The sequence below is a fragment of the Haliaeetus albicilla genome, chromosome 11 (genome assembly GCF_947461875.1).
Source record: "Haliaeetus albicilla chromosome 11, bHalAlb1.1, whole genome shotgun sequence".
Taxonomy (NCBI): Eukaryota; Metazoa; Chordata; class Aves; order Accipitriformes; family Accipitridae; genus Haliaeetus; species Haliaeetus albicilla.
The window spans coordinates 14,814,313-14,826,498 of record NC_091493.1 but is presented as its reverse complement, the minus strand read 5'-3'; the positions used below and the strand labels follow the sequence as shown (position 1 = coordinate 14,826,498).

Sequence of the window (12,186 nt, the reverse complement as noted above, 5' to 3'; positions counted from 1 at the left end):
CTTTAGCTAAAAAGCACTAACATTAAGATTCACACAGTGCACACACATGCTACAATTACCTCATTATATTTTTCATAACCTGTCTCAGTTAATGTCTTCAAGGATGAACAGAAAAAAAAAAGGAACAGGAAAGAAGAAAATGTAACTATCTAATACTTAAAAATCTTAAGTTAAACTAATTACCATTAAGGTGATGTAGCCATATCTGTGCTTCTGAAATTAATAGCAATTATTTAGATTTTCCTGATATGATTAAAAAGATGTACATCTCAAAGAATAGCTTAATCTCCAAACTCTGATATTAGTATATTGCATATTTTTTTCCCTTCAGAGATGCAGTTAAGATTTACAGCATATTTCAAGTATGGATATAATTATTTTTTCAACTCTACTCTAGCAATGGAATTGCAAATCAGGTTCATAAACAACTGCTTACTAGTTTTGTCACAGTCTGCTCTGAAGCACTCTGATCTATTAAAAAGAAACCCTTCAAAAGCAGGTCACTAAATTCATGTTGTTCTAAATTCATGTTGTTCTCATCACTGCCAGAAATGGGAAGGTTCATCACGGTAACATCTTTATGTGCCCACAGGCAGGTTAATTCTACAATTTTTATCACTGTCTCCCAAAGTAGTCTTAAGTGTGGCTGCTCTCATAAATATTACAATTGCTTAATACTCTTTCAAACAAATTGACTTTTACGATTCAAAGTGCAAGCAGTCAGGTGAACATTCACTCATCCTTAAATGACATGTAAGTACTCCCCAGAAGGTAAGTCCTGTCCAGCAAAGCACATCATATGACAGAAATTTTTTGCTGGATTAGTATCATAAGAAAGCAAGGTAAATAGGTGTACTTGTATAGCTAGTGTTTCTATTACACGAAAACAAGCAACTGAGTAAAACCAGTTTTTCAGAAAGCTGATAATATCAAAACATATGTGTAATAACAGAGTATGAGAGTCAGTACTAAGCAGTTTCTTACATAGAGTCAATAAGTATTATTTCATTTCTGACATCCCAGGGGAAGCACATAATTACTCTACCATCTTGCTATGGAGAGAAATTCCAGCAAGATATCTCAGATCAGCAGCACCTTCTACTCAAAGATCACTAGATTCTTCTCTCATTTCTAAAGCTCCTGTGGTGAACATGAACAACTACCATAATAAGAATTAAAATTACTAGTCCTCCTGTCCTGCCCCCTAAATGTACAGAAATATATTACTGAACAAACTACTATTCCTGCTACTAATGCATAAAATTCAGCCATTGCTCCTACAGATTGATAAGACCATTTTATTTAGTTTCCTTGATTTACAAGGAAAAGTTAATCACAATGTGATAAGAAAGTGAGACAATTACCTGCAGAAAACTGTCTCGGCAGCAAAGAAATTCACTCTTCTTCATGATGGACTCAGATGTTAACACCAATTCATTTTTACTAAGGGCTGGTTCACTTCGGCATGGATATACAGCCTTCAGAGGAAAAAAAAAATACTTTTCACATAAAACATATGCACAGTATACACACACATTTCTAATTCTATCAATTTATTATACTCACAGTACAGAAATCTGAACAGTCATTTCAGGAAAAGGCTTTTATCTTTGGGGGCCGGGGCGGGACAGGGAGAAAAAGCAACAAAACCCCCCACAAAACCAAACCAAACAATACCATTCTTCAAACATCACAGTATGTCCAGAGTTATTCAACAACACACCAGGCCTCTGACCTAAGCAGCAAGAAAGAACGTGCATGTCTTGATTTAATAAGGAATTACTTTGTGTAATACAAGTCCAATCTAGGACCCAACTAAGCCAGGAGTAATTTATCTAGTGAGCTGGGTATTAGGCCCTAGAACTATGTAAGCACAGAAGAAAGTTCTATTTTACACAGCTTATACACAGTTTAGTCCTAGTTGCTCTGTTCTAATGTCAACAGTATCTATAACTCTTAGCATACACATGCTGAAAGAATGACCAGGACCACTCAAAAAGGTAATTTAAAAATAAATTCTTCAACAATTATCCCCATAATTTATTACTTCCTCCTACATGCTCAATAGTCTTTTCACACTTCCAACAAAGATTTCAGTAATCCTTACTCTGATATTGTCTAGAACTCGCTTGAATTCCAGTGGTTCATCCTTCCCTTCCATGGCTGCAGGATCCAAGCCATCTCCTCCATAAATAAACTGTATAATGTCACCAGTAGAACTTCTAACTGTCAAATCATACTGTGAGCAAAGATCTTCAAGTGATTTTACCAGCCGCCTCTGAAGGGGGGGGGAAAGCCACAAGGAAAGTAAATGGGATCTTTTTAAAAATAGCTATTGATTTGAATTACAAAAAGTATAGAAACTGGACTGAGGAAATAAATCTGACACAGTGATTAGCAGGCATGAAAACCTATTTTAAGTCATACATTATCCCCAGGGCTTTACTGTACATTCCCCAGAACATGAAAGCCAACAATAATAAAATTTAAAAGCAACAACACAATTCTCTACGTTTAGAAATTCCATCATATAGGAAACCTAACGGTAACCTGCAAGAACCTATTATAGTCTGAGGAATTCGGGGTTCTTTTTAAACAGAACATTCATATTCTTCCAAGCAGGTTTATTTCTCAAGGGATACAACACTTTTTGCATATGGAAGCAAAACCAGTCAACAATTATTTTCACTGACAAAAACCAAAGAGCTCATCCATCAAAGCCAGTAGATGCTATTTTTCTACCAGTGCTAGCTACTTCTCTTACATTAATTCATTGTGTTGGGAAATCCCTTTACTACCATCTTCCTTCCTCTGTCTCCCCAAAAAGATGGCATGCTATGAAGCATTAATGGTTAAAAAGGTTTTTACTTGAAAGATGGACTTCATTGTTATATGAAAGTAAATTAGCTCACTAAAGAATATCAATTGGTAATTTTTTTTTACTGAGGAAGAAAAAGGTAAGATGAAAGAAGTGTTAAGATTTTTATTTATTTTAAATTCCGAAGTCCAAGTGCTACAATTTATTCACGTAGGCTTAAAGTTGATGAGTGAAAATATTTTGGAGGTGCTTATTATATTTACGTATGTTTGTATATACTCACACACATACAAACATTATTCTGTTACTTTGGGAGACAAATAGTCTAATTAGTCACCCACCCCGACAGGAATTGATTTTAGTCTTTGTAGAGTTACTTGCATATCTCTGAACGTGTCCCTAGCCCCAGGTTATCTTGGCTTTTCTCCTGCCTGTTACACTAGGAAGATGACTATACTTAAAATACTACTTAAATACTTCACTGAAGTCTTAAAACTGCTCATATAGCAAGAAGCTTTGTTGGAGAGACATTTGTTTTCACAGGAGATAAAGCCAAAGATCTTATGGAACTTGAAGTCCAAGTCTATATAGCCAAGGTGCCTGTTACCTAAAGAGGACAGATACTGAAAGGGAGTTTTAACCATATTTCTGCCATCCAGATAATCTTTTTTTTTAAATAACCCAAACCAAGGATTTGTGTTTTCTGTTTCTCATTGTTGAAATACCGTGTCTGAAAAAGCACTCACAACTCAAATCTTTATTATAATGTATGGACAAAACTTCCATCATTCACATGGGCTTTTAGAACACACACTACATAGAAAGTAGTCCTCAGTAATTCCATAGGACAAGGGCTTTTATCACCCATATTCAAGAGGAAACAGCTTAATACAAGCATGTTACTGTACCATTGCCTGAGGTCTGGTTTACAAACCTCGTCTACTGGAGCAAAGTCATGTATTTCACAGTATAAATTACTCTCCATTACATTCAGAACAAACACACACATACATAATGTATGCACTTCTCCCCCATCCCTCACCTCAACATGCATATAAGAAATATCCTCCTTTTGCACAGTTGATAAATACCCTACTCCACTGACAGTTACCTGCATATATCCAGTTTCAGCTGTCTTTACAGCTGTGTCAACCAGACCTTCTCGACCAGCCATTGTATGAAAAAAAAATTCAGTGGGGGTCAACCCAGAATAAAAGCTATTAGCAACAAAGCCTTTTGCTGCTGGGAGCTACAGAGAAGAGCAAGGAAAAAAAGGTTAAAATTCAATACACATTCTGTATGCATGTTACAGAAAAACACATTGTATGTCATCTAAATTCTTTCAGATAGTTAGCCAATACATACACAAACATAGAGCAGTCGTCTCAGCTGCATTTATCTTTGAAGTTCAATGTTTGTATTTTAGTTCTGAACAAAGGCTTCAAAACCCTTGCCTAGTTCTTTCAAACTAATCTAATAGACTTTCTTTCTCCACCTACAAGCCTTGTCATGCTTCTAGCCATTCCTTGCAAACACTACACCAACTTCTAACACTTTGGCCTCCCTTAAAGTTGCAAAAATTGAAAGGGTGATAAGAACGTTCATTTTGCAATAGTATAACAAAGGTATTTGCAGTGCTGAAGACTAAGGAATCCAGAAAAAATATGACTGGATCTATGTATATAACTAATTCTTTCAAATGGTTTGCTCACACCTCTGAGAAGAGTTCTTGCCAACGAACTTTATGCAGACATCCCTTTAAGTCAAGTAACACCAAACTGTCTCCATGATCACACATAACAATGTATAGCCTACAAAGAGCTTCATCTTAGAAGCTCACTTTTTGCTGTTATTTAACAGGTAGTCCTTTGCACTTCAGTAAAAAAGCAATAGTTAAAATTTAACTTTTTCCTTCTCATCTAATCCATGAAGTATTTTTTCTTCTTTAATTTATTCAGGAAAGAAAAGATTTCACATTGCAGAACTCAGAAGTTGAAATGTGGACATTTAGTGACAAATGCAAGTGTCATGGCTACCATCCCACACCTGGGTTACCTACCACACCAACCAGATTGTTGGCTGGTACCTAAAACATTCTCTACCAATCATTAGATTTCAGATAGCAGTTTAAAAAAAACCCTAATCTCACTGAATTGTATTAACAAGTGCATGAGACTCTTTATTGCTTCATGCAGAACACAACTCAAACACAGAATGTTCAGAGTGACCTGTGGTATCTATCTATCCTAGTGAAAAAATTTAAAACAAACAAAAAAACAAAAAACCCCACCAGACTCCAGAATGGTTTACCTGGCATGTTTCGCCTGTCTAAAGATACCAACACACACCCAGCAGTTGTCCTGAAAAGTCTTAGTGCAATGAAACAGAACGAAGAGAGAAACTTTAACAAACTATTTTTAGGACTCTCAAGAGAACCAAAAATCTATCATCAGACTTCCCTTAATATTACCAAATTAGAAAGGTCTAAGCAAGGCTTAGCTGTAAAAATTCAAGCTAACTAGACATCCTACGGCAATTCACAATGCCACCACTAACTACCAAAACACATTCAAAACATTTTACGTGTACCATATGTGGTCCTTTTCCTTCACCATGTCATGACAACACATCCTGTCATGTGTCCTTCTCAAAATGGTTTAAGGCAACTTGTTTCACTTTTCTTTACAGTGTATTGTAAACATACAGAATTACCTTAGAATGCTTCTCAAAGTGAGGCAAGGATCTGTTCTCAAATCCGTCAGGAACTCGGGACCCACTAATAGCCTGTTGACCTACACAAGCAATCATCTGAGATATATTAATGAAGGAGCCTGAAAAGAAAGAAAGAAAGAAAAAAAAAATCTCACTCACAAATTTGGAATATCAGTGCTGCTCTGATGAGCTGTCTTCACTTATATGAAGACCTATTATTTAGCTTCGTAATTTGTCAAAAACGCATTTAGAATTGCAACAGTTAAAGAAGCTTTCTGTTACCTGTCCTGTAAATTTCAGCATTTATGCAGAGACTGACAACTAAGTTAGTCTATGATATAGCTAACAACTCCTTTTAAGTTTTTTTTTCTTTGGGTCATAGATATTCATGCCACTACTATTTGACTACAGTCCTTACCCTGTTTCGTATTATGGATTGTGTTATATACTACCCATGATCCTAACCTACATATTTTGCTTCAAAATTTCTGCAGTAAACATATTTTAACACCATTTTTTATGAAGGGTTCAGCGTCTACCAAGATTCCTAGAACAAATTAAGTCCAGAGAATTAAGTCACTAACTCAGAAGTTTTACTTGCTGAACATGTTTGCAAACAATGCCCCCCCCCAATTATACACTTAATATATCCTCCTTAAAGTTCAGTATTTCTTTAGAAGTACAAAATATCACGCTGAGGCTTTCCACAATTTATTAGAGACAGATAAATAAAGGCAAAGAGTTAAGTGATTTCTTCAAATTGTCACAGGAAACAAAGGAAAGCTCAGATAAGAATCTGAGTATAAAACAAATATTTACTACACAGGTGGTCCTTCAGAAACAAAGCAGAGAAGATGGCTGAATTATTAGTTCAATTCTTAATATATAATTTCCAGCTGATTTTTGTATGTGATACACATACTTGAAGTCAGAAATGCAACTGAAAACTTCTTACTGATTAATTAATTCAAGTCTTAAGAACATCTAAGGTTCCAACAGGATGTTTTTTCAATTTGTACGAAAAATTTAAAGATACAAAAACTAGCACATCATGATTTTAATTACCTATACCCAACCTGTACTTACTGAGAGGAGTCACTTCAAATCTATATGACGTGAATTTAATACTTGCACAACTGACTGTATAAAATAAGCTATATTTTATTTTGAAGACAGAACAAGTAATTTTGAGAAGAGTAAAGGAGCAAGCAATCTACTGCCAAAGCTTAGCTATCCCTACCTTTAGAACCACAGAGAGCCATGATAAGGGGACTGTTGCTCTTGTCCAGTTCTCGAAGACAGGCACTGCCAGCATGATCTCTGATAACAGAGAGTTCTTTAAGGATTAAGGCCTAAAATCCAAGATTTCAGAGATTCAACATTTGTTAAAAATACCATACACAAATAGTACTCCTATCACTTGCCAGCAATACTGTCAGTAGTCAAAGGGAACTCACAATACAGAAACCTAGACTTTGCTTTGGGTAAAACAAGTTTAACTTTTAACTTGCATAACTTTCCAGTCTGCCGCACAAAAAGTCTCTGTTGGGATAAGACAGGGGTAGGCAGGGACATGACAACCTCTTTTGTCAGCAGCACTAGCTTAAGCTAAACTGAGCATTGAACTAAGCTCTAAGTCTTGCTGCACTATGTGAAAGATTACCACAAAAAATGGTATTTTTGGACTGCTTTCAGACAGTACAATGCTGCTATCTCCAATTGTTAAGAACATAACAACTGTATCAAAAAAAACCATTCTAGGACATACAGAGGCATCTGAAAAGAGGAAGAATGGAAAAGACTGCAAGACACTTCTTTCAGCCAGAGTACCACGTGAAACTGGACAACTGTGGCAGTACTTCATTGTAGGGTGGGGTTTTCTGGTTGTTTGTTATTGCTTTTATTCTTTTTTTCTTTCTACTTTTTTTTTAAAGGTAAAAATTAGACATTGACTAGCCAAGAAGATAAATGTATAAAACCATAAAAGACAATGAAGAGTGTTCTTGAGCTAACTTCATTAAGTCCCTGTCTGTAAGCTTTTTTGGGCAACATTCATTGCTCTTCATCGAAATTTCTACAGAAAAAAGAAAAAACCCAGCATAACTAAAGTCCACTTAACTTCTTCCCCAATAAGGGGCAAGAAAACACTTGCATATAAACAGATCTGTAACTAAAGGCATGTTTTGCTTCTTGAGTAAGGTTCTTTACTGTTACTGTTCTTTATTAACTTAGCAAATATTGATAAATGTAATTAACCTCGTTCCAATTACCTATGTAATTTTATTCTCTTGTATGTCACCACAATAAATCCAGCCAGGAGGGAGGGAGAGAGCATCTCAGTTGTTTAGTATTTAGCTAATATTTTTAGATGCATACAAGCATCTAAATGTTAAGCCTAGATGGACTCAGCTAAAGTTGCATACCTAAGGACCCTATTTGCTTGTATTTTTAGGTTTCAGAGGACAACTTAGAAATTCACAATTTACATAAATATATTCATGAAGTCTCTACTCCAACCGCATAGTGATTTAAATTAAAAAATTTACCTCTAGTGTCTCTTCTGCAGTACAACCAGGCTGCTGCTGTAGCTTGCCAGTGTTCAGAGCTTCAATATACTCATCACATTTCTTATAGCCAGCATTCAGGAGCTCATACTTCGCTTTCAGCAGGCCCTGCCCCGGGGTTACATCTCCAATTCCAATTGAAAAGCCACGATTAGCTATTGTTAAAAAAAAAAAAAAAAAAAAAAAGGGAAAACAAAAAGATTATATTGATAGCTCAACCTCATATAGAGAAAACAAATTAAAACCAGGAAATATTATCATCAGGAACTTTATCTTTTCCTCCCATCACATGACCATCATAAGCACTTCATAAGCACAATCAGTTGTTTCACAGTTTCTGTCAGCTTCACAACTAGCTTATTTTTTTTAAATACAGTACATCATATTTGAAGCAAAAATCTTGCTTGATTGCTCTGTATTTCTGCTTTGAGATACTATTTTACAAGGAAATGTACTTACAAAGATAGACGGGAGCAAGTCTGGCTAGTCGTGACATGGCATCCGCAGCTTCTACCTGTCCCCAGTCTCTCAGCAAGATGTAGAAGATGTTGTTCTTGGATCCTGAACCTAAAGTTCCTTTGTCCATACTGCCACTCATTAACTCACTGTTTTGAATTGTGACATCTAGAAATAAAAAGGCAAAAAGAATTAATTGGTTTTTCTAAAACATTACCTAAACTCTAGTAATCAGTTATGGAGTAGGCTTATAAATAAAAGCTCTGTTCATGAAAAGAACAAAACCCGAAGACAGACATTTAATGTATCTGTAGAACTGCATGAGTAAGTATGCAAGGGGAACAGCCTACAAGCTGACCTTACTAACTTAAGTTAAAATTGATTTCCCTTACCTCTTAGAAAGGAAACTGTATCCAGTTTAAGACTTGTGAGAAACATTGTGAATAATCCTTTTTGTTAAAAATCTAAATATAAATTTAGCTTCATTAATCAGGAAGAAGACTTCAATCAATCTTATCTGTCCAGAAATAAAAGTCCTCAATCATGCATATTAAACCAATGTTATTTATTTATTTATAAAGTAGATCAACAAAATTTCAGAAGTGAAGTTACAGTTCTTATTCAAAGATTCTGATACTCGGTTCAACTGAAATCACCTCTGGAGGCACAGCTTAAATTTAAAGACACACTGGACTCAGACGTCTCTTTAATTACATGCATATGATAACGACATCCATCTTGCCTGTAGGCCTGTCCACACTACCTCTTTTAGATTACTTCCTCTTGCTTCATCAGGAACCTTCCATTTCAGGCACTGAATCTTCCTTACAAGCTTTAGCCTTTAACCAGTTAAAAAGTATCTTCTGTACATGAACTTTAGACATATTTTCTATGAGACCAGTATAATATATGTTCATCCTTAACTTCATTATGCATCTTTCAAAGAAGAACTGGCACATCTAGATGGATCCAATTTAAATCATTTCATGCAGAACACTGTAGATGTTTGCACACTGTACTCTATGCTTAGAATTTTCAATGTGAATTTAGGTAATCATCTTCTTGAACCACAGGTCACTGCTCTAACACTTATCATATACAATCAAAATATGATACCAGGATTTCTTGAGACTTTGAAGAATTTGCTAAGAACTTTCTGAAGAGAATTAGTGTTGCTTCAGAAATTAAGGTTTTTTCAGAGAACTGAACATAGCCACCAATGAAATCCAAAAGTTTTCCACATCATCTGCTACTGTTGAACTCAGAAAATGGAAAATCTTCCCATACTTCCTAAAATGAAAAGACTGCGGAGCAAAGAAGATGGCCTATGTTTGCACGAGTGTGAACAAGATTGCTTTGTTGCGTTTCACCCCACATTCCTTAGAGGCTGAAAAAAAAATAGTGCCGCCGTGTTTATAACCAACCTCACAAGCACTGAGTGGTCCTATCTTCTAAAGAAATCGCTCAGAGGCTGGTGTAGAGCGGATTTGAGTCCCAACTGGTAAATTCTTTCTCCCATCAGCACTGCACGACAGAATTACTGGAAATCAATGGTTCCTCACTAGGTTCCTTAAATCACACCTCTGAGCAGCAAGGAACCAAGCTAATCCTGCCTGCTGAAGTTCTTTTCCAGCTGTTACCACATGAATGTTAAATTAACAGCAAGCAAAGCCTTGCTCATCTCCTACAGCCTTTTCAATCCTGATGCTTTGCATTCCATCCACCACTCTGACCTCCCTAACTCGAAGGATACAGATGGTTTAATATCGTAGGGATTCCTATCTTCCCTACGTATCCTAACTCCTTTCACTGCTTAACTTCTAATCCCTGTATCACTACTCTGACTTAAGATACTAAATTTTTCCATTTGCCCTCTGCACAACCACTTCCTAAGTTTCTTTGCTTTTATCTCTCTCTCACCTTCAAATACTATGTTAGTATCACAACAAGCCTAGCATCACGCAAAAGAAATTTTATTACAGGAGAACACCCAAGTCTTTCCTTTGGTGTTCAGCCTGACTTCTACTTTTGAGAAAAACTGCGTAGTTTTGTTTTTCATTTCAAGAATACCTATGTGAATTACTGCTTTAACTCCTACAGTGAGCTCAACAGCAACAAACTCAACAAAACAATAGCTACAATTTCTCTGAAGACTTCCAAAACACAGCTGTAGAAGCATCACTTACAAGAATCATTGTAACACAGGTCTTCCCCTTTGCCACAATACTGCTTGCCCTTGGTTCGTAGGTTGGCTTTTACAGGACAGTCATCACTGGGTTTGAGAATGAGGCTGAAAACCTGTTTTCCTGTCCAGAGTGTTACAGGCTTAGAGAAAAAAAAAGGACAAGAATTAGGATTACAGAGTTTATGCTACAACTACAGTAAAACAGCAAGCAAGAATTTAATTGTAAAATTGTTTTCTATACAGAACCTTTCTATACTTGTAAAACTATAGTTGTAGAAGTGCATAGCAGCATTCCTTTGAATTTGGAAGTATTATGCACTTTTATAAATAGAAGAACACTGACTGCTGAATGGTTATCCTTTACATAAGGGTAGGTGCATGCATTTCGAGAAACATCTTCTATTGCTCCCTCTTACTGTCATGTTTCCCTTTCTGATTAGAAAATGAAAGAAAAAAAAAAGATGCCACTGTTGTCATTTCATTTCTCAAAGAGGTTGCAACATTTATAATTCCTTCTTTATATAGTGCCTTTGGTTTAAATTTTTAGGAAGTTAAACATTCATATAATTATGTACTCCCCTCAGCTGTAGTTAAATGTAAATAACTGTCACAGCTACCACCAAAATTATTCATTTGGAGTGATAGATGCAGTCAAAGAATCACTGCTCTTGGCTATTAGCTATTAGATACTGCCCATAAATTCTCTGAACTTGTTTTATATTAGTATTATTCACTAGTATTTCAATTTCACTTTCTGAATTTCCCTAATATTACACTTATTATTTTGAAATTAAATAAAAGGTGTTAAAAAAAAAGTATACACCAATACTTAGTAAGTATTTAACAAATTTAAAAGTGTAGCAAACTCTGTCCAAACAATACTGTTTGCCTCAAGTACAAAATTAATCAAATACAGGCACCCATAAATGTATGTGAATGAAGGCTTAACAGACCCTAATCTAATAAATGATACTATAGCTCTCTTCAAAGTTTATGACAAATACACAAATACTCTGTCCTTTGTAATAAGTATTTTGTGTACATGAAGTAACAAACGAAAAACCAACCAAAAAAAAAACCAACAAACCAAAAACCACATAGCACTCATCCTCTTTAACACATTGCCAGGTTAACAACTAAAGCACACTATTTCACAGGTTTAACATCTCCTAAATTTGGGATACTGAAACCTAGAACTGTTGAGCATTTCAGGACACTACTTGAGAACACCCAAGGAGTAACATAGTTTCTTCACTTAGCCCCATATTAGTCTGCACAGCTAGTAACAGTGAGGTTACCAAGAACAACCTATCTTCTACTGACCACTAACAGCCAAGTGGTCTGTCTCAGAGTAGCAGGATAATAGCAAAGCTATGTTTGAACCCTGAAGGAACCCTGCATCTGGACAGCACCATGCAAGGTCGATTCTGTTCAGCATCAGGAACCATCAA

General features: G+C 35.8%; 1 protein-coding gene across 4 annotated transcripts in view; it reads right to left on the bottom strand.

Annotated features, from left to right (window-relative positions):
* POLR3A (RNA polymerase III subunit A) overlaps nucleotides 1-12,186 on the bottom strand; it is a 40,183-nt gene that overhangs the window by 15,688 nt on the left and 12,309 nt on the right. The window contains exons 14-22 of one of the 4 annotated variants that reach the window (XM_069796206.1): nucleotides 10,737-10,875; nucleotides 8,554-8,718; nucleotides 8,077-8,249; nucleotides 6,771-6,882; nucleotides 5,531-5,649; nucleotides 3,930-4,067; nucleotides 2,108-2,278; nucleotides 1,365-1,478; nucleotides 60-95 (exon numbers count right to left, since the gene is read on the bottom strand). In XM_069796206.1, the coding sequence (XP_069652307.1) occupies nucleotides 60-95; nucleotides 1,365-1,478; nucleotides 2,108-2,278; nucleotides 3,930-4,067; nucleotides 5,531-5,649; nucleotides 6,771-6,882; nucleotides 8,077-8,249; nucleotides 8,554-8,718; nucleotides 10,737-10,875 (1,167 nt within the window). The remainder of the gene's footprint in view (nucleotides 1-59; nucleotides 96-1,364; nucleotides 1,479-2,107; nucleotides 2,279-3,929; nucleotides 4,068-5,530; nucleotides 5,650-6,770; nucleotides 6,883-8,076; nucleotides 8,250-8,553; nucleotides 8,719-10,736; nucleotides 10,876-12,186) is intronic. The other 3 variants (XM_069796203.1, XM_069796204.1, XM_069796205.1) reach the window with 3 other exon arrangements.